Here is a 25,318-nt window from a genome sequence, read left to right on the forward strand (position 1 = left end):
AGATGTTATTCCCCCTTTTTCTTTCCCCTCTTTATGGAATAACTTCCTGTATCTACTCATATCACAGACAGAAAAGAGAGAGTCGGTAACCTCTCCACTAAAAGTACGGAGGGTTTGATCCCCAGCTGCTGCAGCCTCATGTCGAAGTGTCCTTGGGCAAGGCACTGAACCCCAGATTTCTCCAGAGAGGCAAAGCTAGAGGTGAGTGAATCTACCAATGGGATTAGGGCACAGCCGGGTGTGTGTGTGAATGTGAGCGGCTTGCATTAATCAGAGGACTAGAAAAAATGACTGAAATCTATAAACTGCATCTACAATGATGTGATGTGATCCAGCAGAGACACGGTGCAAAAGTATAGCCTGTTTTGGAACCAAAAAAAGGATTTTAAAACAAGCTCTTTTCCCATTTAATTGTCAATAAAAACAGTGAAACTTTGATTTATTTATTTATTTTCATTTTTTTATTATTAGTTAATACTTAAATGGAGGAGCTTACAGAAGTACTGTATGTTTGTTCACTAACCTAGAAGTAGAAATTAATCCTGTGTATATGTTTGAAATTAACCGTTTCGGCTGAGAAATATAATATAAAGAGATGAGATAAACAAAACATTGATAAGTCATCTGAGAGGCACGGCATGCTGTGTGAATGAAGCCGTTTTTATGGGGTTAAAAGAGCGTAAAAGATGGGACTTAAAGAGATTATTGTTTGGATGGGTCAAAGACACACACACACACACACACACACACACACACACACACACACACACACAGACAGACACACAGGTTCAACGCTCATCCACAGTCCATGTGTCCTTCACGCTTGGGTTAACACATATCTGCACTGACTCGACCCAGTCGTGATGTTGAACTTGTTACACGTTTGGTTTAAATTGCTTCTTGCCGAAACAATATTTTCACCACTGACGGTGTCACAAATTATTAACCCAATTTGTGTCCAACACTGTCCTTTAATTCCAATGTTCCCAAAAAAAGAAGCAGAAAGTAACGCTCTCATGACAAAAACACATCAGTTTCTTTTACTAACCATCATTTACAAAGAGATAAAGCTGTAAAACAAATGTTTTGCCACCTTGTGTGGTTTAAAGTGATCTTGCTCGTTGGCGCCACCCTGTGGGCATAGGCAGAAATTGCATTCCTCATCAACTCATTGAAATAGCAGCCTGTATTTTCTCACCCTCTGTTGCGTGGGTTGTGAAGGAGATACTCCTGTAATGTTGTACTGCTGTGTTTTGTTGTTTCAAGCTGAACTTCACCGCTTCTTGACTGATTTTAGGTTAAAACATTTAAAATCTACTTTACCTCTTTTATAAAACAGTCCTTGAATTTGCCTCAGGATAAATAAAGCATCTAAATATGTATCTATCTAAAGTTAGCATATAGCCATAGCTTCGTACCGCAAAATTACAAGCTAACAATTTGAATTAGCTTATTTTGCTAGGCTATTATTAAATTCTGTTATTTAAAAACATTCACTTCACCATATCTATCTATCTGATACTATATGGGGGGGGGGAATTGATAAATCATAGGGTACCATGATCAACATTAAGTAAACACAAGTTAAGAATTTATAGCAACCAGTGACCATTTATATTTATGTTGCTATGAGACACCCACAAAAAGAAGCACGCATCTTTCTATAAAGCTTTTATTCCTCTCAACCATCAAATACACAATGCATTCAAGCTTAAAAAAACATTCACTCACTGTTTGATCAATCATGTTACTCACACAAAGTCACAGTATGTTCAAACGGGAGGACAGCATCTTGAACTGACACATGTCCTGTATGACCTAATGCAGAATTTACTGACATGATTTAGTCCCATTATGTTTTACAGTGCAGGGTATTTCATTTTTTACAGTTTGTTCATGTCAGCAATCCTTGTTCGTTTGTCCAAACACACTGTACCACTTATATCAGCTTTATCCAAGGCCGAAGCCGCCTAACCAAAAGTCAAACCGTCCAAATAAAGGAAACGTTAAAAAAAAAAAAAAAAAAAAAAAAACTGTAAAAAGGTTTTGTGTAGAAACACCGAAGATGTATTTCGACACAGGGAACACAGTCTTTCCACAAAGTCACAGCTTGCATTCCTGTATTCAATACAAAAAAAAAAAATCTGTCCCATTTTTTTTGGGATTCATTGAAGCATAGTCCAGCACGTCACAGGAAGGAGGATTTGTTCAAAGAAAAAAGAAAAAAGCTGGTTGTCGTAGTAACAGATTCACAAGAAGTGCATCTTGATTGTTAGTGAGAACTTAGAACCTGCGGCGCTTGTTATTTGGCCCGTCGAAGACGCCCCCTACTGGACCAAATCCTGGAGCTTGTCCAACTTGAGGGCCCAATGGCGACTGCTGCTGCTGCTGCTGCTGCTGCTGCTGCTGCTGCTGCTGCTGTTGCTGCTGATGCTGCTGCTGCTGATGCTGCTTTGGGGACTCGACCTGTCGGCTGTCGTTTAATCCACCTTGTGGGTATCTATCATTTCGCTGTGGTATCGGGGTCAGCGTTACAAGACGATTGCGTTGTTGCGTAGATTTTTTTTTAAAAAAGAAGAAAAAAAAGTTGAACCATTGGCATGGTAGCATGTTTGAGAGTGACACAGGATCCAATTGGGCCACCAAGAGAAGAAAATAGAGATATGAAGCCAGCAGACAAAGAGAGAGAGAGAAACTATTAGTTGTGCCGACAATTGTAAGATCAAATCTGACTTTGAGATTTTGACAAAACATTCTTTTGAAAAAATTATTTTCCCCTCACCTCAAACTCTATCTTATCTGCGTTATCTATGAATTCCTCCATGATGATTTATTTGTATTGTTTCTTTAAACTACAGTAAACGTTTATGTTCTGTTTATAGGAAATCCTCTACGAGTAAGTCGGGATAAGCCAAGTTGAATTTTCTTGATACGTTACCATGGCTGCATTCTCGGACATCATCGGCGACCCCATATTCGCGTTCCCATCGGGGCCGACGGCTCCTCCCCTTCCACTCACACCCATCATTTGACCCGGGTTAGCACTGGGCCCCGGAGAGGCCTGGTTAAAGCCATCTACACGCAAAACAACGGAGCATTGGTTTGTCATTCCGGTGGTTGCTATAAGATCAAGCCGACTAAAAAAAAACTGCAGCTGAACGCGACCATCAATACCAATGACTTCACAGTTAAGCTCACGTTGACTTTTAGTCTGCTAATATGATTCTATTTTTTTTTGCATATTCAATACTTTGGTAAATCCCGTCGCCATCTCATCAGAAAACTCAATTCATCCGTTTGAAATTAAATATTTGCAACATTTAGCCTAATTATACCCACTGAAAACCAACGTTAATCTTAAATTATCAACAGATTAAGAGCGACAGGTGGAGAAGTAGTAGACGTTACAACTGTAAAACCTTAACTTTGTATCCAAACGCAACAACAAAAAGCTGCAAAAGTATGAGATGGCTGAGGTGTGAAAACCAGCTCAACGTGTCCATGATAAATTCTTAGATTACATTTAAGTCAAAGGTTCACTGTGGAGTTTGGGTCAAGAAATGTGAAAGTTGTAGAAATGTAGATTCTGTGATATGAAATGGAAATGTGGTCCCTGAACAATGTTTGAAGATAAAAATGCTCCCATGAGGAGTTATGGTGGGCGGGTCGGCAGCAGTGAAACTCTTCCTGGTCATTTTTAAGCTCCAAACAGAGTCCAGGGACACATTTTCTCCTTCAGCTAAACAATTTTTGCTCTTCTCCAACTTTCAAACGTCACCAAAAAAATCTCCAAAGTGCACCTTTAAGTTGTCACAGTTTAAATGAAAGAAGAAAGAACAATGTTTTTAGTTGAACAAAACTCTGAATTACAACTTTACGAAACAGCGTCATGATAACTTAATTTGTTTTTTGCAGTTCTATTACGCTTTCTATTGTTTTACAACACACCCATCGTGTCCAGTCAGATACTGTAATAACTAAAGTTCATGCACAGATATATTCATAGTGATAACATGGGATACAATGATGCCGCTGCAAACCCTGCCAATCTCAACATATATTGCCGACTAAACCTCGGATTGCACATCATCTTCAACTTAGAGTCAACGACCTCTGACCTGTGTGAACACGAGCCGGCTGAATGGATCATGTCCACCTCCGATTTGTACAATTTACATTCGTCCGCAGTTTCAGGCACATCGGTGAAAAGAACGACAGCCATGTCAACAAGCTTGATTGCAAGAGACGGTTTCAGATTCACCATTGCTGGCCATCAAATTTAAAAAACCACATTGAGACAGTGCTCTTGTGGGATGGTAGACAACTTATATCCGCTTTCACTTTGTTGTTAACTTTCTGGCAAAAAGGGAAAAAAACCTACTTTAGGCTGTTTGCCTGGTGTGATCACGATGCAATTTATCAGCATACAGACATTTTCAAAAAGTTGGCTACCACAAGTTGTGAGCGACAGCGGTGAGAACATTATATTTTTGTATTATAATTTTTTTTTAATATGGTTTCTTCCTCGTCCTCATCCTTTTTGGAATGACGGTTAGAGACTGCCGCCACCTGCTGGCACAGAGAGTTATTGCCTCTAACGCATGCACAGAGCGTACGTTGAGGTTGGTCGTTGTCTGTAGTCTTTGCGAAGTTCTCTATTACAAATCGATGACGATCGAACTTTATTTGTCCCCAGGGGGCAATTCAAGCTATGCCTCCCTGACACCTCAAATATCAACCTTAAAGGCACGGTTGGTCATTTTCTTCAGATACACTTTTTAAGATTTGGTTGGAAATTGTCTTTAGGTCCTGACAAACATTAATAACTCATGTGCTCTGAAAAAGGAGCGATGAAAATCCATCATCTGTAGCAGTTTGTTTGTAAGCCTGTAAAAACTTTGTCTGCCACAAGGTGCCAATCTGATGAACCAATCACACGCCTCCCTGCTCGTTGTCTATCTCACACATGCACGAGCCCACACTCAAAGCATGAGCTGAGGTCCGCTTCTGGACCAATGGCACTTGTGCATGTAAGTGAGGGGGCGTGGCTTGAGAGGGAGCACAGAGGGGAGGGGCTGAGTGCAGAAGGAGCACAGAGGGAATGCTACTTTCAAAACCCTGCTCGTTTTTACAAAAAATCACCTCCCCTGCCTTTAAAGCTACACACTGGCAATTAAAACAGAGAGGAACAAATTCGACAAGTGAAGCCGAACATTACTGAGATGAGATGATGTGCAATCCTCGGTAATAATCACCGTTTATGTTTCTGAGCCACCACCAACCTTGACTATCAGCGTCACAATATAGACCTCCCTGGACCCTCATCCTTCGCTCAGCAGATCAACAGAATGTAATGTGACATTAAAGACACATTATTATTATTATCACATAGTATTATTCCCTATAATATTAACTTATGAGTGCAACAAATTCAAAGGCCATCTCGGCCCCTTTATTGAATCTGCATATAACAAAAGATGAGAGCTCAGGGACCAAATACTCTTTTAAGCCATTAAAATAAGTCTTTAGTAAACAGTGTCTAACTTAAGTTAGTAAGGACCATATTCATTCATGTGGTTTATTATTTTTCTTTTGTCTTGCACCCCAAGTGAGCTCATTTAAACCAAACAGGGTCAGTTATTTCTTCAAACTATCTTGTAGAAAAAAAGTGAAACCACCTGGTGTGAAAGACAAATACAACTAATAATTGTCATGTTAAGCAGTTGTAATGTACGCATCATAGTCACCGTCGTCTGGTTTTTTGTATCAACCAGTGTTTACATAGTCATGCCCGTACCTCCCATATTAATGGCTCCACGAGGGCCCAGCTCACCCCCTCTCATTTCCTGTTCTCTCTGGAAGAAGTGAAGAAGAGCCTTCAGAATAAAACTCCGCTCAAGTACAAATATGCTGAAAACAAATCAGCGGACAGTGACACACACTTATGCACAGCCTGTAACACACACACAAACACACACGCACACACCAAAAATAGTCATAAACATAAATGGGACCTGTTTGTCGACCAGCATGGAAACAGCCATCCTTGTTGCTGTCCATAAATTCCCTTATTGCAACCACAAGTGCAGTCTTATTCAGCCTTAATGGAATTGGATTAGTTAAACAAACAATTCTGAACAAAACAAATAAAAGTTACGTGAAAAAATGTAGACATGAAGCCATTTCCACAGGGCCCTAACGCACCAAGTCAACCAAGGAATAAGAAACCTCACATTTAAAATTGGATTGAATAAAGCAGCAGCGCAGAGATCGAACACCTGCGCGAGGCATGCTGCTTCAGGGGCATGCCGGGCTTGTTTGGGGCATGCCAGTCTGCCCAAAAATGTTTACTTAAGTAAAAAACAGCAGAGGCCACAGTACTATGGGAGGCCAGCGCCGTGCACCACACTTCTCTTCCACCATTACAGCCCATCTTCCACTACGTTGATTTAATTCTAATTGAATACCATCAGCCAATGTGATGATATCAACGCAGCACTGACCAAAACATTTCTGATTGGTATAGACGCTGGGCCTTTTTTCTATTTTGGATTATTCAGACGGTTTTGGTGGCTTGGCTAATCGTCTTAGCTGGGTTCTTCTGGGTTCTTCTTTCTAGGAAAAACCCCCTAAAAAGCAAAGTGCGACTCATATTCTGGAGTTCACGGTGTGTGACCGGACAGGCATGGAGGTAAAAAAAAAAAGGATAAGAAAAAGGAAATAGCCTGATGAAGAAACAATAGACGTGAGACGGTTTGTGTTTCATTCAATCCTGTGTATGTTTGACACGACAGAGACCACAGCGCCACAATGAGAACCAGCCTGACAGCAACTATGAACACACAGCATAAGATTGTAGCGTTGGTAGGTCATCCTCTGGTGTCCTACTGGATCATCTGTGATACAGTCATTATACATGAAGTGCAAATACAGAGAAGAAGCTGGCGTGTGTGTGTGTGTGTGTGTGTGTGTGTGTGTGTGTGTGTGTGTGTGTTCAGGCTGTACTCACGTTTTCCATGTAGTTGGGCTTGAAGCCGTCAGGGTGGCGTCTGAGCTCCTCCTGCTCTCTGTGTCTCATCATCTCCTCCTCCCTGCGCCGCCTCTCCTCTTCATGTCTGCAGACAGCCGGAGAGAAACATCCAAATGAGCCAATGAAAACAGTCCGAGCACATTTATTAAATTGAATGGATTGAATCAGGACGGTGCACGTTAGCCGACATGTCAGAAATATGCATCTATGTAAATAGATCTGTGAGTGTGCAGGCTGCCTGTTGCTCCTGTTGGTTTCGGACTTCTTGGAGCTTGACGTCCAACTTTTGTCTGTGACTTTTTTTTTTTCCAAGCCGTGCCCTCTCAAGTCCATGCCTTTTGGATGCGAGTTTTTCGGATAGTTCTACAACATGTTAGCGGTTCGTTCATTCACACCACCGTCGTGCAGCGAGCCCACACAACATCGTTTACAGCCGGGATCAGCTGCCCGCGCTGAACCGGCAACCGATGATGTCGTCCACGTAACGGTGAGCAACGGCAACAACCGAATCCCCCAAAGGGATTAATAAAGTATTTCTGATTGTGATACGCAGGAACGAGCATTAGCATGTTTAGCAGATAACGTTAAAAAATCACTTCAGGAGCACCTCATCTCGATCTGCTTCCGTCTCTGCAGCTCCTGATTGCGAAGCTCCTCCAGTCTCCTCAGCTCCTCCTGCCGTCTCATCAGATCTGGAAGAGGAGAGGAGAGCATGAGGAAAGACACACACACACACACACACACACACACACACACACACACACACACACACACACACACACACACACACACACACACACACACACACACACACACACACACACACACACACACACACACACACACACACACACACACACACACACACAGGTTATACTGGGAAAAAAACAAAACAAAAAAGCGGCAGCACCAACCGTGTCTCATCAACATGAGCTGATGCTCGTGTTTGGCCGACTCCAGCTCGGCCTCCAGCTTCTCTTTGGCCTCTCGGATGTTCTTGTCCACCACCTCCTTCTGCTGTCTCTCCATCTCGTGAAGCGCCTTCCAACGAGACGAGTATTCAAACTCAAACGTCCCCGGCTGAGCAAAATGCGGCGGCTGCTCTCGTTCCCTGAAGAGGAAAAAAAAAAAAACACGAATGCAGTGATTTCGCTGGCAGTCTGACGAGATCCCCCAGAATCCAAACTGAGTTTGAAAGCAACACTCACTTGTGGTACTTTGGATTCCTCCCCATCACTTTTTCAGGCAGGCCGTCCTCCTCATCGAAGTGCTCTGCGGGCTCCACGATGGCTGGACAAGGTGTGCTGAACACAAAGGGTTCAAATCAGCTGTGAGATCACAAGAAAAAGCGACAACTCGCTCCAGCTGCCAGCTCCTTACTGAATCACCTCTTACAAACTTAGCCAGTTCTCCCATCCCACAATGCTTACGTGGTCAGCAGCAGAGCGCCCTCTGTGCACCGCTCCAGGGCTTTTCGTGCTGCTTGTTTGTTTGCGAACTCCACAATCCCTTTCCCGGTGGGACGACCCCGGTCATCCGTCACCACAATCGCCCGTTCAACCGGTCCAAACTGAGAAAAGGCCTAAAAAAAGAAAAAGAAGGTTGTTTTAAGTCAAAGCGACAGACTGAGGAAGCGAAATGTTCACATATCTTCTGAAGAGGTTTTAAAAGCTCTCGTCTTGGTTTACCTGTTCCAGTAGCTCATTGGTCACGACAGGTAACAAGTTGCGCACTGTGAGGGCTGAGTTGTGTGTAGCAAAGCGGATCCTGATGGATCGATTCTTCAAGATAGTCCCATCCAGCTCGGCTTTTGCAATTTCTGCAAGAGTCCTGGTTTCCTGAAATGAAGAGTGAACGGGAAAATGATGAGCATGCATCAGTCCTGTGCACCGTTCACGGCCATCAGCGGCGCAATGCAACGTCACAGATAGGACACAAAGTTTTAATCACTTACTTACCAGGCAAACAAAGCCGAACCCCCGCTCTTTATTGATAAACACGTCGTTTATGTTGCCATACTTTGCAAACATTTTCCTGAACTCTTCCTCCGGGACGTCCACCGGGAGGTTTCCCACAAAAAGACGCGAGCGTTGCGTAAATGTCTTTTCACCGGGCTTCCGAAAACTCGTCAGGTCCAGGATCATTTCTTCACGGGCATCTTCTGGTACCTCAGCGGCTCCTTCTGCTTGTTCAGCTGCTGGAGACTGCGAGGGTGCAGGGCTGTCTTTGTTTGCTTGGGTCTCCTCCGGGGCCGGGGAGTCGGTCCCTTGACTCTCCGGCTGAGGAGAGCTTCTGTTCTGCATGTGCGCTTCTTCCATGTTTCGGTTTGTGCACTTTTAAACAAAGAAGTTCAGTTAAAAAACATGTATTTTGGACTAACTTTGCTGCAGAGGCTTGAGGAGTGTTGTTGATGGTGCACACCTCCTCAGTTTCAAAGATGGCGATGCATGCGCGCGCAGCTTGCCGGTTTGAAGCAGGCGCGTAAAAACGAAATATCCGGGTTTGGTGCCAAAAGGGCAATCATCAATTTACAATGAATACCAACAAACATACTCAAATAAAGCCTGAAATTGATCATATTAAATATTTTTTGATGAATTTATTAAATAATATAACTGCTTATATAAACAATTTAATTTGAATTTGGGATTCATTAAGAAAATAAAGATAAGTACAATAAAAAAATCAAATGTTTTGCAGTTTTTCTTTAAAAATATAACACTTAATTTGTCCCCTTTTAAGCAAATTTTACATAATTTTATGTAAGTGTCTGCTGATATGCAACAAAATTTTAAAAAGCCAACAAAAAAAAAGCTGCATGGAAACCTCTTTAATTAAGTGTTTTTTCATTCGCATCACCCAAAACCTCCAGGGAATGAAGCTGATGCTGAAGTGCAAAAAATCTGCAGTTTATTGAGTGTCCACTTGAGGCAGGGTGAAAGTCACAAAGTCACATTCAAAAATATCCGAATCAGAGTGGGGGTTTGTTGCCAAGTACATTAATACATACAAGGAACTTGTCTTGGTGTGTTGGAGAAGAATAAGAGTTAACACCAAAATAGCAAGAAATTAAAATCAGTTTTTAGAGCAGAAATAACCTGGTTTATAAAATGAATTTGATTTGAATAGCTCATGTGTTTATTGGCACACACTATACAAGCGTTGAATAATTTTACAACTCATCTGTTTCTTTTTTTTTTCTCTCGATGGATTAAAGTTATTCATAATACATGTTGCTGGCCTTACTGAAGGCCACCTCAGCTGCAGCTCTTTGCCTTGTATTAAACCAAAAGTCAGATTTAGACAGCATTTCCATATAGCAGTTGCCTTTAATGCACTTCCAAAGTCTCCTTCAATAACCAATATAGGTGATGTCAATGAGATTTTATCCATGTTTATTTACAGTCTGTGATGCCATTTACGACCTGAGAGTCTACGGTCCCAAATAAACAAACTCTCACACTGGGACCCTTTGGCCCAGAATTTATTTGAAATAAACCAGGGTGCCTTGAGTCCCTTATGGTGAGCAAATATTTTGACTGGTCCAACACATGAAGTGTCTGTGGCTGTTAGTTTTGTCATTCAAGCAGTGTGTTTCAGCCGGCCATCTGTCCAGATATCATGGCCCGTCTTTGTGCATATGCTGCCTAAATTCCTCTGTTTGACATGGTTTCTATCGTCGTCTTTCCTTACCTGTCAAAGAAGTCATCTCCGCCCAGGTGAGAGGACGGAGGAGTCTTTTTGGGAGTCAATCTGTAATGGCAGTATACCAAACGTGACACTCAAGGAATGTGAATAATCAAGCAGTATAGGGCCTGTTTTGTTTAATCTTGCTGTTGTGTGCCTAGAGCAAAGAAATCCATGCTCATTACAGGGAGAAGGTTTTCTATTTCATCTTTTTCCTCCATAAACAAAGCCCTTAAGCATCTACTTTACATATGTGAAGACTCTGACTTTAATTATCTTCATATATAGCTAATATTTAGCCATATAGAAACTGACTCACTTTCTGTCAAATGTTTAATATATCCCTTATATTGTAGTTTTTATTGGACTTTTATTGCTCTGTAATGAGCATGTATATATATATATATATATATATATATATATATATATATGTGTGTGTATATATGTGTGTATATATATATATATACACACATATATATGTATGTATGTATGTATATATGTATATGTATATATATATATATATTTTATGTGTATATATATATATATATATATACACATAAACATCTGCGATAGATGACGTGTCTATGACGCTGCAGCACCCTCCTCCTCCTCCCTCAGCTTCACTGAGCTCCAGAGCGCGTCTATTCTGATTTTCATCCTCGGACGAGCAGGGTGTCAGTCTGCTTCGGGATTTATTAATTTTTTAAAAGGGAATAAAGCCGGTAAGTTCCTTACAAAAATACTAAGAGTTGGTTTGAGTGCGGATTTATCCTACGTGCACGCGCAGCGTAAATGTAACCGCACGAGCGCAAATTAATGAAACCCAAAAAAAAGTACCTGATTAAAACCGACAAACGTCGGACTTTATACTTGTCATTAACAGAATAAAAGAGAATGGGAACACTTCAAATACAGTTCATGGTGTACTAGTTTTACTTTTAACCACATAATTATTATTATTATCTCATGGGAGGGTTGGGAACAATGATTACATTAGAAAGGATTGATCATTTAGCTTATAGGTTAAATCAATTGTTTCTGCGCTGCGTCGTCCATAAAATAGTTCTCTTTATCATAAAGATTGTTTTTGAATGTGTAGGTCTTGAAGCTGAGATTTGAAGATGTGTCACATGTTGGCTTATAAGGAGTCCACTGTTCATTTCCAATGTGAATTAAACACATTGGTGTACACTACTACAAAGTAGTGCAATACGCCTGCATGCATGTTTTTTACTTGTCACAGGGTGTTTTTACATTGTCCTTTTTGCTACTCTTACCTTGGCAGAGTATCTAACTCCATATGACTGAACGAGAAAGAAGTTGTATACATTATTTCACAGACTACAGCATGATGTTTATTTAAGGATCCTGTCAGTCACATCAGCCTGTTTTTTTACACTTTAGTTCTTAACTTCATGTTGAGCCTGCGGTCTGTTGTGACCTTTTTCTTCAACAGTGTTATCAAGATGTTAAGCGTTTTATGAGATGCCTAGCTCATAGAGGACCTTGTAAAAATCTAACAATCATGTAGTGACTCAGTAAACCCAGATGGTGTAGCATAGGAGGCTGAACTTCACGAGCTCAGACTTAAACCTAAGTCATGGTACACTGTATCGAGGTTTTTCCTTGAACACTGAAGCGTTGAATAGCTTTAGACACAAGAATTCAGAAACATTTACCCATAATATCTCTGGTGCAGTCATGCATCTCCGACCAAAACACATAGGCAGTGGTATGACAGAAGTTAATCTCCTGCCATATGTGCCTGGTCAAAGAACTGAGCTGCTGGATGTTGGCTGAACTTGAAAGGAAACCTTGGTGGTCTAAAATCTTGATCTTGAGTATTTTTTTTTGACACACATGACCAACGTGGAGCAATTATCTTCCATCTACAGTAGTAAAAAAAATGGTACTGTTTGATTAATGATGCCTTTTTTTTTTCTACATTGACTTTGGCTTCAAATTCCCCTCTTTAGTTGCCATTTTTTTCCCCACTGTCCAGTATGTGGTGCATTCAAGAATGACCAATAGGAACAACCGCAGAGGCCTCAGGGTATTTCAACCACTCTGTTTCTCTTTCTGGTCCATTGGTAATCCTGCCATCATGTGTTCCTCATAATATTCTCTCAACATATATATTAGCATTTCAATCATGATATCCTTTTTCAAAATGTTGGTGCACATTTAAATGGCTTCATTTTAAAATGTGAACAATTACAAAGCGAAAACAAACTTTAGTTTTCGGTTTAAAAATTAGACAAAATGTTATAAAGTATGGAAGCCCAAAGTGGACATACATCCACACATAAGATTAAACACTGATAGTTTTTTTCGACTAATTTTTGTTGTTTTTAATTCAAGATTTTTTTTTTTTAAATATGGTAGTAAGAAGTAAATGTTGTGAGATCTTGAGAAAATGACAGAAATAAACAAATGATCATGGAAAAATCAGTGTAATTTTTTGTTTGACTTTTGCTACTGCTTTAATGGTTTTTATTGTACTTGTAGCACTTTGAGATTTTCTTTTAAATGTAAGGTGCGTTACAAATAAAATGTATTATTATTATTAGTAGTAGTAGTCGTTATGATATTGAGAGAATCAAGTTCTCCAGAAAAAAACAGAAATGTACACGTTATCACGGGGGAAACTGGACACCCTGAACATCATATCAACCTTGAAAAACTTACTTTCAGATTTCTATTCATATCAATATCGCTGGTATGAAGAGGTCACAAGCCAAACCTGATTATAAACCATGTCTTTTCTTGACATATTTTCTTCATGACTGCACAGAGCAAACAGTTACTGCACAATTGACACACTGAAAATCTGCAAATTGTATCCCCTGTTGTCAGGGTCAACAGGAAGATTTCAAACCTGCTCCCCTTCAGATTCTTTCAGCGCTGCGTGGCCTTTAACGCTACCGACAGGAGTTGGTCGGCGCTGATTAAACCCTGAGTGATATAAACCCTCTCCATCCCTCTCCACTTGTGAAAGGGAGCTATTGTGCCTAATCCCTGCCCTCCAGATTTTATACAAGCCGAGGCCCGGCATCTATCAGACAGCTCAAAGTTTGGGAGCTAATCTCAAGTATTCCTTTCAGCGCACAGCATATCATTATGAGCTATACAGTAGCGCTGGTACTCCACTGAGGTTAATGAATGCAAACCTATGCACTAGGTTTTCAAACATTAGTATATAGTTGAAAAACGAAAACAATTTTTTGTAATTTAGCAGTGCTAAATGAGCTGTGCTTTCAGTGTAAGCTTATGAGAAAAGATGCAAACGATAAAAGGCAAAGCTAATGCTTAGCTAGCATTTAAAAGTCAGAATGATTATAGAGAAAAGGCTCACATTTTCCAAACACAAAGTAAAAGATATTCAAAAAAGCTAGCGCTGAACAACTAAAATCGAGCATAGACTTAATAGTACAAAGGACCAAAGTTGGAAGTCGGTTCGGTGAGCCACAAATTTTACATTTTGCGAAAAGTATTAAAAAAATTCTCTGAATCAGCCGTCCTGTTTGGTCGAAACAATCACTCAAAACAGGGATGTAAGATTTTATGTGATTGTTTGAATTTTTTTGTCTTCACTTTATTCTGAATATCTTTTATAGGGATTTAAAATGATTTGACTTTCATTCATCTTTGTGTTGACTTCTTCATGTCACAATTTTAACTAAATTCTCAGTGCTTTTGATACAGTAGTTAAGATATGGTATGTGCTGTATTGTACAGTGCTGCAGTGCTGCAGTTTGTCTGTCTGCAGCCAAAGCTTAGATCAGTTATTGGAGCATACATAATGCAAAGAAAACAAGCATTTACTCGCACACAGCCTGCACAATGCCTGAGGATGAAACACAAAGGAGAGTCAGAGGCGTTTGAACTCATTGCTGATGTTAGACACGTACATGGATGTCAAGTCGGAGCTGAAACCAGGTCATCTTTTTTCATTTATAGACTGACATCTCAGTGAATCGGAGGAGAGGGTTTCTAGAAACTAGTGCTCTGCCTTGACTTTAACTGTACTGCATTTTTAAATGTAAATAACGGGATGTCGTAAAGGAGATTGAAATGGAAGTGAGGCTGTACATAAGATACTTTTTACAGTGACAAAAAATGTATGGCAAATAGAAGTGTGTTCATAAAAATAGAACAAAAAAACCCCACTTACTTACATGCATTAAAAAAATCTGCATTGAATCTCCATATAACAGTGCCATTGAAGTGTTGTCTGTCATCATTATAGTGAGTAATGTGAGTTCTTCCAATAAGACAAGGCACCCCTATTTTTAAAAACAAGAATGCCCCCTCTTGTCCAAGCATCATCATACCCTGTTTGAAGAGCTAAGCTGTGGGATATAGCTATCTTAAACCTTTAGGCTATGTGGTGACGGTCTTTTTAGGGCTTTACTTTACAGCAAATGTTCATCTCTGATCTTTCAAATCCTTCTTTGAAGTCTGGAGTGAAAACAAATTATTTCCTGGCGTGCAAATATGTCCATAGCTGCACCTGATTTAGAGATGTTTTAAAAGATTATCCAGGCAGCTTAGAGGGTATCGCTGTATTCCTTATCAAAGTCAGTGTCAGCGTTAACACAAGGCTTTTTATTCTCACTGTGTAAGCGCTTGAAGCCGTTTGTTTTTAAAAAGGCTTTTATCTCGTTAAGCTAGCCGTGTGGCTCAGCGAAAAGCATGTCGGCCTGTTGGATGGCGCACATCCACCACCTTTCATTTCAGGCAGCAGCTGTTCACCTCGCCCCACACTCACCGACAAAATGTACCTTTTCAGATCATTTCGGTTCGTTATACCTGAAGCTAACAACCCTCGTTTTTATTCTAAAATCAGCGCCTTAACAAAGCCCCGTAAAGAACATTGTATGACATGTATACATAAATCAACATTGCCACATTTTTGTTGAAATTATACTTCTACCACTTTACTTTTGACTTGCAGAAATGGCTCCTAATCCACCGAGGCAGGCATTGTGATCTTTTTTTATTCTTAATGTGTGCACGTTTTTAAAGGGCAACTAATCTTGTTAGCTAAGGAGCCTGACTTGGAGATTTAAAAAAAAAATCTAATAATCACATTTCCTCCATTAGGAGACCTGCTGCTGCAATCTCTAGTTTAAAAGAGTAGAAGTAAAAGACAATGCTGACTCAGCTTAACCAATGAATGATTGACATTAGAAATGATGAACATTGCAAGATATCAGAAAACATATGGTAAGCAAGGGTTAATGGCCAAATTCCCAGAGGGCCAGTAATTGAAACATAAATCATGATTATGTCAGAAGCGACAATGTAAATAGTTCAAACAGATGTCCTCCAGCCTCTTTGTCATGTGATTATTCAAATCTGGCCTGGAGTTAAAGCTGTGAGTAAACTAGCAGGGCTCCATTTGCAGTTTAAATAATGAAAGAAGCTCACAGCACGTGCTGTTCACACATCGGCCACTCATTACTAAAAGACTAATTCCTTCTATTTTTAGACCTAAGCTTTGCTTTGCGTCAGTACATTATGACATAAAGACACTCCCCTTGAAAGTGTTAGAATAGATTTTAATTAACCTTCTGTTTATCAAAGTGAAGAAAAAGTAGATAAAAGACAAAAATCCAAAGCAGCATTTCTCTTCTGCCATAAACCAGGAGCAGACAGAATCATATCTTGGCCTATTCTATGATTTGGATTATTTTTGGTTCATTCACTTTATAGGTGCTCTCCCGAGGAGTTTTGTTAAATTAAATCTGTTGTGTGTTTAATTTAATTCGGTCACGGTTCTTTCTTTCCTTCAGGGTTTTTCCTGCTCAAACAGAAAACTGCATGAAAACACGTCGGAGCGATGATGGAGGCCTGGCCAGCAGTGGCCTGGATCCTTCTAATGACCAGCATTGCTGACTGGCTGAAAACTGTCCAGTCGAGAGACTTCACCATGACGGACATCATCCGGCTGCATCCCTCAAGTAGGAACATGCTATTTCTATTTTTTTAATGAATTTAAACAATTCAATAACTGTTGATTTCCATGACAATGTTACAGATCCTTAAATACTGCCTCTTAACTTGACTTTCAGTTTCAGAATAAAGTACCATTTTTAGTTTGTCTGTCATTATTGCAGTATGTTTATTTGGCAATAAACCAATCAGAAAGGTCTAAATGCCTCCCAAAAATAGTTTTTTTATTTAACATAAGCAAGCAGTGCTTTCTTAATCAGCATGGCTTCATTTCACCTATCGGCAGTGTCCATTCCTGAGTCCGTTGAGGCCCAAGGCAAAAATAACAATCCAAAGTGAATGCTGTCAGATAGGGCCTCCCTTAGGGAGGTTTCCGACTGTCATTGCAAAATTTGCACATTAAATTTGGTCAGCCCTCAGGGGCCCCATATTAGTCTCGGGCCCCAACCAGTAGTCTGCCTTGCCTATGACAAGCAGCATTTCTGCCCATTGGATATAAAGGCCCTGCTTTCACTACTTTTATTTTGACAGGCGGATGCAGCTCAAGCTAGCTGGCAGCTACGCCCCTCAGTACAAGATACTTAACCCCAAGTGGCTCCCTCTGCTTGGTGGTTGGCGTATGAATGCGATCAATTAACGCTGATGGACACTTTACAGAGCGGCCTCGACCATCAGTGTGTGAATGTGTAGATGTGACATGCTGTGCAAAAGAGCTTAGAGTATTCAGAAGACCAGCAAAGTGATCCCTGAAAACAATTGTTCAAACCTGCCTGCTGAAAACATCAAGAGAAAATCAAATTTTCAAAGCTCATAATCTGAGCCTTTTAGCTACATTTGCTCATTGTAACACGTGAAAATGTTGCAGACAATTCTTTGGAGAAATTAACCGAATTAAAATTGATTTCACGACTTTGCCAACAAATATTTTTTAGGGACAACCCATGCCTGTAAAAAAAAATAAAAAAAATAAAAATAAAAATAAATATATATATATATATATATATATTGCCTATATATATATATATATATATATATATATATATATATATATATATATATATATATATATCTTCCCAATATTTCCTTTTATTTTAATTTAATCTGGACTTGAGCGGTCGACCCACTGACAAACATTCCCACCACTCCACCTCCCAGTAAGAGCGCTGGTCGTACAGCGGGCTCGGGCACATCACCTGGGTCCAGCCGTGGAAACGCCGCGGTGTGTCGACGTAAGGCTGCGCCGCCCCTTGAAGAGGAGCTTTTGTGTCGCCTTCAGAGAGAACCAGACGTCTGTGGGCTGTGTCGGGGTCAAGGGTCAAGTTCACAGAGTCTAGGAAAGAGAGGGTTGAATTAAAATGACTGGAGTGTTGACTGTAAATGTGGCCTACACTTCTCTACAGACATGAAACATGAATGCATTCATTAATTTAGTTTTCTGTTTTTTATTGATTTCTTCACATGCACATGTTTCAGTGCAGCCAGCAGGAGGCCAGCCGTGTTAGTTGGAGCTGGAGCAGGTGAACATTCGTCTCAGCCAGCCTCTCTTCTTCTTTGCTTTTTTCTCTGACATCTCCTCCATCTTGCTCTCCAGCTCTTCCATCCTGTAGGCCATGTAGCTCTCCCTCTCCGCCCACTTCTCCTCCTTCTCCTTCAGGCTTTTGTGGAGGAGCTGAATGGCGTCTAAGAGGGAGCTCCTCTCTTCCTGCCACTCCTTCTGTCGCTGCTGCAGCTCATCTTTGGCATTTTTCTGGGCCGCAGCGAGCTGAGCGTTGACCAGTTTGAGGCTCTCCAGATCGGCCGTGAAGGAGGAGCGGGATCTTTCCAGCTCCGCCTGAGACTCTTCTTTGATCCTCTGCAGGTCTTTCTTCACATCGGCAGCTGTCTGACTCGCTGCTGTCTCGTGCAGCTCGTCAGCCTGCTGCCTCTGCTCCCGGTGGCTTCTGACCCACTTGGATTGGTTGGAAGCTTTCTTCTCCTTGCAGACTGTATTCAGACTCAGGGCCTGGTTCAGGAGATCAGTTTGGAGCTTCTGCAGGTGGAAGTTCATCTTCTCCACCTCTTCATCCTCAGCAGACTGGCTGGTGCAGGGATCCATTTGTGTGGCCTTCTTCATGAGAGCAGTCTGATCCTGCTGCAGCTTCTCACTGAAGCTCAGGATGCTCGTCTTCAGAGTACAGACCTTCTGCTGGTGCTCTTTCTCTTCCTTCAAGTCTTTACTGGACTGATGTTTGAGGGTGAATTTGTTCAGATCTTCATGAGCTGTCTGCAGCTGCAGGTTCAGCTCGGAGGCGTCTTTGTCGTCAGTCTTGGAGCACTGATTGGCTGCAGAAACCTCAGCAGTGGCGTTGGTGCTTTGCTGCTCCTCTTTCTGTTTGACCATCTCAAGTTGGCTCTCCAAAGCTGCAGCTTTATTCTCAGCTTGGAGCAGATCGGAGCGAGTCTTCTTCAGCTTGGTCTTCAGCTGTGTAGCTTTCTTCTCTGCAGCTACATATTTATCGTAACATTTTTTGTGCTGGTACTCGGCATCTTTGAGTTGCGCCGTTAAGTGAGTGTTTATTTCCATCAGCCGGGACATTTTGTCCTCCTCGAATTCTGACTCAAACTGGTATTGGAAGTCTTCCATGCTGCTGCAGGTTTCCTCCTGATTTTGAGCTTCATTGTAAAAGCGTTCATCCATCGCTGCAGTTAAACTTCGTACAGAGGTCGAAACTACTGAACGAGGAACTGAAAGTTTTTTAAAGGTTTGTAAAAGTACCGACTGGCTGTGAAAACAGCAACTGATCGAGAGGCTGCTCAAAGTGGTTATGAAGCTGGGAGTGAACTGTGAGCGCTTTGTGACCTCAGCGTTCCTTTGACGTCTCAATCGAGGATTCTGTTCTAGAAAAGACTCCAAACTCTTTGTTTGTGTTTAAAAACAAACAAACCATGTTCCCTCTGATGTGATTGGTCAGGGTGTTTTAAAGCTTCAAATATGGTTTCCATGACGACCTGAGAGAGTCTTGTTAGTTTCATAGTGATTTATAAAAACCTAATAAGTGGACAACATTTGGAATAAGTGTAAAGCATGTGAAGCAGGGACAGTGCTGCAGGATGAGAGCCTTCATCACACTTAAACGTTGACTGTTTTCTTTTCTTTAATGAAGTGACACAGCTGGGTGTTAACTGAATGAGAAACTTCATGGTATATTTTCTGAGCTGCAAATACGATGGGCATGGTCGTATCCAGAAATCTGATTGGTTGAAACTTTGTTTTGTCATTTCCCAGTCGGAGGCGGGACTTATGTTTAATCCAACAATCAAGTTAAATTTGTTTTTCGGTAGTTTTTTTTTTTTTTGCACAAAACTTTGTTCATCTACTTCATTCGCACATTACTCTTCAGCTCACCCCTGCATCAGTCAGTGTCCCAGTTAGCCAGTAATGCCACACCAGTTCAAAACAAATCTGAGTCTACAGCTTTGATTGTTGAGACACTGAACTTCACAATAACATCAGTATGCTAACACACAGACGCTAAGTGTCAACTTTTCAAAGCTCATAATCTGAGCCTTTTAGCTACATTTGCTCATTGTAACACGTGAAAATGTTGCCGACAATTCTTTGGAGAAATTAACCGAATTAAAATTGATTTCACGACTTTGCTAACAAGTATTTTTAGGGACAACTCATGCCTGTAAGATAAAAAACAACAAAAACAACATATCTTCCCAATATTTCCTTTTATTTAAATTTAATCTGGAGATGAGCGGTCGACCCACTAACAAACATTCCCACCACTCCACCTCCCAGTAAGAGCGCTGGTCGTACACCAGGCTCGGGCACATCACCTGGGTCCAGAGGTGGAAACGCTGCGGTGTGTCGACGTAAGGCTGCGCCGCCCCTTGAAGAGGAGCTCTTCTGTCGCCTTCAGAGAGAACCAGACGTCTGTGGGCTGTGTCGGGGTCAAGGGTCAAGTTCACAGAGTCTAGGAAAGAGAGGGTTGAATTAAAATGACTGGAGTGTTGACTGTAAATGTGGCCTACACTTCTCTACAGACATGAAACATGAATGCATTCATTAATTTAGTTTAATTTTTTTTATTGATTTCTTCACATGCACATGTTTCAGTGCAGCCAGCAGGAGACCAGCCGTGTTAGTTGGAGCTGGAGCAGGTGAACATTCGTCTCAGCCAGCCTCTCTTCTTCTTTGCTTTTTTCTCTGACATCTCCTCCATCTTGCTCTCCAGCTCTTCCATCCTGTAGGCCATGTAGCTCTCCCTCTCCGTCCACTTCTCCTCCTTCTCCTTCAGGCTTTTGTGGAGGAGCTGAATGGCGTCTAAGAGGGAGCTCCTCTCTTCCTGCCACTCCTTCTGTCGCTGCTGCAGCTCATCTTTGGCATTTTTCTGGGCCGCAGCGAGCTGAGCGTTGACCAGTTTGAGGCTCTCCAGGTCGGCCGTGAAGGACGAGCGGGATCTTTCCAGCTCTGCCTGAGACTCTTCTTTGATCCTCTGCAGGTCTTTCTTCACATCGGCAGCTGTCTGACTCGCTGCTGTCTCGTGCAGCTCGTCAGCCTGCTGCCTCTGCTCCCGGTGGCTTCTGACCCACTTGGATTGGTTGGAAGCTTTCTTCTCCTTGCAGACTGTATTCAGACTCAGGGCCTGGTTCAGGAGATCAGTTTGGAGCTTCTGCAGGTGGAAGTTCATCTTCTCCACCTCTTCATCCTCAGCTGACTGGCTGGTGCAGGGATCCATTTGTGTGGCCTTCTTCATGAGAGCAGTCTGATCCTGCTGCAGCTTCTCACTGAAGCTCAGGATGCTCGTCTTCAGAGCACAGACCTTCTGCTGGTGCTCTTTCTCTTCCTTCAAGTCTTTACTGGACTGATGTTTGAGGGTGAATTTGTCCAGATCTTCATGAGCTGTCTGCAGCTGCAGGTTCAGCTCGGAGGCGTCTTTGTCGTCAGTCTTGGAGCACTGATTGGCTGCAGAAACCTCAGCAGTGGCGTTGGTGCTTTGCTGCTCCTCTTTCTGTTTGACCATCTCAAGTTGGCTCTCCAAAGCTGCAGCTTTATTCTCAGCTTGGAGCAGATCGGAGCGAGTCTTCTTCAGCTTGGTCTTCAGCTGTGTAGCTTTCTTCTCTGCAGCTACATATTTATCGTAACATTTTTTGTGCTGGTACTCGGCATCTTTGAGTTGCGCTGTTAAGTGAGTGTTTATTTCCATCAGCCGGGACATTTTGTCCTCCTCGAATTCTGACTCAAACTGGTATTGGAAGTCTTCCATGCTGCTGCAGGTTTCCTCCTGATTTTGAGCTTCGTTGTGAAAGCGTTCATCCATCGCTGCAGTTAAACTTCGTACAGAGGTCGAAACTACTGAACGAGGAACTGAAAGTTTTTTAAAGGTTTGTAAAAGTACCGACTGGCTGTGAAAACAGCAACTGATCGAGAGGCTGCTCAAAGTGGTTATGAAGCTGGGAGTGAACTGTGAGCGCTTTGTGACCTCAGCGTTCCTTTGACGTCTCAATCGAGGATTCTGTTCTAGAAAAGACTCCAAACTCTTTGTTTGTGTTTAAAAACAAACAAACCATTTTCTCTCTGATGTGATTGGTCAGGGTGTTTTAAAGCTTCAAATGTGGTTTCCATGACGACCTGAGAGAGTCTTGTTAGTTTCATAGTGATTTATAAAAACCTAATAAGTGGACAACATTTGGAATAAGTGTAAAGCATGTGAAGCAGGGACAGTGCTGCAGGATGAGAGCCTTCATCACACTTAAACGTTGACTGTTTTCTTTTCTTTAATGAAGTGACACAGCTGGGTGTTAACTGAATGAGAAACTTCATGGTATATTTTCTGAGCTGCAAATACGATGGGCATGGTCGTATCCAGAAATCTAAACTTTGTTTTGTCATTTGCCTGTCGGAGGCGGGACTTATGTTTAATCCAACAATCAAGTTAAATTTGTTTTTCAGAATTTTTCTTTTTTTTTTTTGCACAAAACTTTGTTCATCTACTTCATTCGCACATTACTCTTCAGCTCACCCCTGCATCAGTCAGTGTCCCAGTTAGCCAGTAATGCCACACCAGTTCAAAACAAATCTGAGTCTGCAGCTTTGATTGTTGAGACACTGAACTTCACAATAACATCAGTATAACACACAGACACTAAGTGTCAACTTTTCAAAGCTCATCATCTGAGCCTTGCAGCGAACCATGCAGCTAGCATCGCTGTAAACAACGTGATGTTTGCTTTTTTATGGAACAGAAACTCAATTTACAAAGTGCATTTAAAATATGTAAAAAAGAGACCACGTACAACCAAACGGATCCAAAACATTCAGTCGTTTTGCTTCCTTTGAGTTTGACCATCATCCATGTTGCTGTTTTAATTAGACGACTCAAAGAAGATGACTTGCCTGTCTTACAACTTCCTTCTTTGCTGTGTGTGTGTGTGTGTGTGTGTGTGTGTGTGTGTGTGTGTGTGTTTTAGAGATTTTCAGCCTTTGTTTTGTGATTGAAAAGTGAGTGACCCTGAGACCTCGAGCTGTCTCAGCTGAAACGCAGCCTGATCCCCAGTACAGATAGGATCCCTGCCAAATGGATGAAAACAAACAGCTCCTTGTTTGATCACTGTGTGTGTGTGTGTGTGTGTGTGTGTGTGTGTGTGTGTGTGTGTGTGTGTTGGGGGGGGGCAGTGAAGCACACAGATGATTATTCAAACTTAACTGAAACAAAACAAAGATTTTGTCTCAGAGCTTGAACGCGTCTGTACATGGGTCATGAGAATGGTAAACAGCGATTTGCTATGATGATTACTTTCTGCTCTTTGAGAGTGTCTGCTGGTGGTGGGGGGGGGGGGGTAAAAAGAGGCTAAAAGATGCAACAGCTGAAGAAGGAACGCCGAGGTGCAGTGGCTGAATTTGTGTTTTGACAGGCTTTTGAGGATAGTCGGCTGGCAAAGGCAGATTCAATCTGTCGCAACATCTAAAGTCTGGGGTTCTCCTGTTCCTTCCTCGTGCTCTTCTAATTTGAACGCAGCGAGTGCAGGCAGCTTTCCATGCAACAAAAATGCCAATTTCAGACATGACATTAAAGCACCATGACAATAAAACACGTGTATCAAAATCCCAAACTCAAAGAAACTTTACTGTGTGTTTACCCTCCACAGCTACACCTCACCCTGCTGCCTTCAAGTGCTTCACATGTGAAGATGCTGCAGATAACTACGAGTGCAATCGGTGGGCCCCAGATGTTTACTGTCCCAAAGGTACATCTTCGTTTCAGTGACTTCTTGTGTACAGCTAGCTTCGGCTAATAACAATGTGGAATATACCGAATCCAATGTTAAAACACAATGGGAAGAAAATGAAATGAGTTGCTGTCAATTGCGGTCACGACATTAAGTGAACCAAAAAAGAAAGTAAATTGTTACAGATGAAATTAAAAACAGTCATAAAGTGGATCTGACTTTTGATTGGTCAGCTCAGACTACAGGGAGACACTGAGGAGGCTTACACACAAGGCACCAAAAGGCACAAAATCTAATGCTGACAGACCGAGTGGGAAGGATAAATGTTCAACAACTGATTTGTCTTCCAGATGCTAAATACTGCTACACTCTCCATATGATGGATAAAAACAGCGAGAGTGTGTCTGTGACCAAGAGGTGTGTGACGTCTCAGGACTGTCTGTACACCGGCTGCGCTGACATTCCCGATAACGGCAATCGGGTAAATATAAAGCATCACTGTGTTCGATTGTTTTCATCCAATCAGGACATTTCCTCCTCATCAACATCCTCCTCCTCCTCCTCCGTCAGGTGTGTTCGTCCTGCTGCGAGGGAAACATCTGTAACGTGTTGGTGCCGAGGAATCAGAGCAGCGCCGTTTTCTCCTCCACTTCTTCTCTGGTCGGCAGCGGCCGTCGACTTTTACCCACAATGCTGAGCTACGTCATCGTTAGCGGAAGCGTTTTCGCAATTCTGCACTAAAATCCTGATCAAACACTTTCTGGTTTAATTATTCAAACAAAAACAAAAAAAAATACTCAACAAATTTTTTCTCTCTCTAAAAAATATTTGAATATTTTAATCACCAGGGTCCAAAGTAAGCATCTGCAACTCACCAAATACAGCTGCAAATTTAATTTGGCGAATAAAAGAAATCAGCTCTGGCGTCAATGGAGGCTGACCTGATGAGTATAAAACAAACTGAGGTGAAAAAAAGAAAAATCTGAATTTAGATTTTTTTGTGTATTATCTTTATACACAGTATTTACCCTTTTCAAATGGAGCCAATTTCATAAATCTTGAAACCAGAAACGTTTTAGTAAAGTGAAATATCCCCAAATGTATACTGCCAGTATAAATTCAGTATTAAAGTTAAAGTATTTAGTTACTTTCTACGACTGGTTTTTCATGACACGACCCTGTATGTAAGTCTGGAGCATAATTTATCAAAAAAAACAAAAACAAGTGGGTAAGCAGATTGACCAAAATAAATACAAGTTATGTTCATTTTTAAGAAAAAGGGCAGGAAACACACTTCTTCCTGTTGGACTATGTCTACGTTTTCTAGTATGTTCTGTCTTCATGCTAAGTGTCAGTATTATTGTGCTGCTGATAACTGTTTAAACATGTCAGAGTTTATTTCTGTTTTTTTACCAACTGTAAAGC

The 25,318-nt window shown here is 41.5% G+C and overlaps 2 protein-coding genes across 5 annotated transcripts; one reads left to right on the forward strand and one right to left on the reverse strand.

Moving 5' to 3' along the window:
• Window positions 1–1,656: 1,656 nt before the first annotated feature.
• On the reverse strand, window positions 1,657–9,517 carry pspc1 (paraspeckle component 1). 4 transcript variants are annotated; one of them, XM_079335845.1, is made up of 11 exons: window positions 8,989–9,516; window positions 8,719–8,868; window positions 8,461–8,612; window positions 8,239–8,334; window positions 7,945–8,141; window positions 7,638–7,722; window positions 7,010–7,115; window positions 5,798–5,855; window positions 2,939–3,075; window positions 2,453–2,511; window positions 1,657–2,422 (listed from the first exon to the last, which is right to left on the reverse strand). In XM_079335845.1, the coding sequence occupies exons 1-11, from the start codon at window positions 9,346–9,348 to the stop codon at window positions 2,284–2,286; spliced, it is 1,539 nt and encodes a 512-aa protein (XP_079191971.1). In that variant the 5' UTR covers window positions 9,349–9,516; the 3' UTR covers window positions 1,657–2,283. The 4 variants fall into 4 exon arrangements, 3 of the variants coding, with proteins under 3 accessions (XP_079191971.1, XP_079191970.1, XP_079191972.1); XM_079335844.1 differs by having other exon boundaries at window positions 1,657–2,511; window positions 8,989–9,517; XR_013778163.1 differs by lacking the exons at window positions 1,657–2,422; window positions 5,798–5,855.
• Window positions 9,518–11,364: 1,847 nt separating this feature from the next.
• Window positions 11,365–25,094, forward strand: lypd6 (LY6/PLAUR domain containing 6). The gene is made up of 5 exons (XM_079336378.1): window positions 11,365–11,439; window positions 16,516–16,683; window positions 23,813–23,911; window positions 24,244–24,374; window positions 24,464–25,094. The coding sequence occupies exons 2-5, from the start codon at window positions 16,563–16,565 to the stop codon at window positions 24,632–24,634; spliced, it is 522 nt and encodes a 173-aa protein (XP_079192504.1). The 5' UTR covers window positions 11,365–11,439; window positions 16,516–16,562; the 3' UTR covers window positions 24,635–25,094.
• The last annotated feature ends 224 nt before the right edge of the window (window positions 25,095–25,318 follow it).

This window comes from Symphodus melops (genome assembly GCF_947650265.1).
Source record: "Symphodus melops genome assembly, chromosome: 23".
NCBI lineage: Eukaryota > Metazoa > Chordata > Actinopteri > Labriformes > Labridae > Symphodus > Symphodus melops.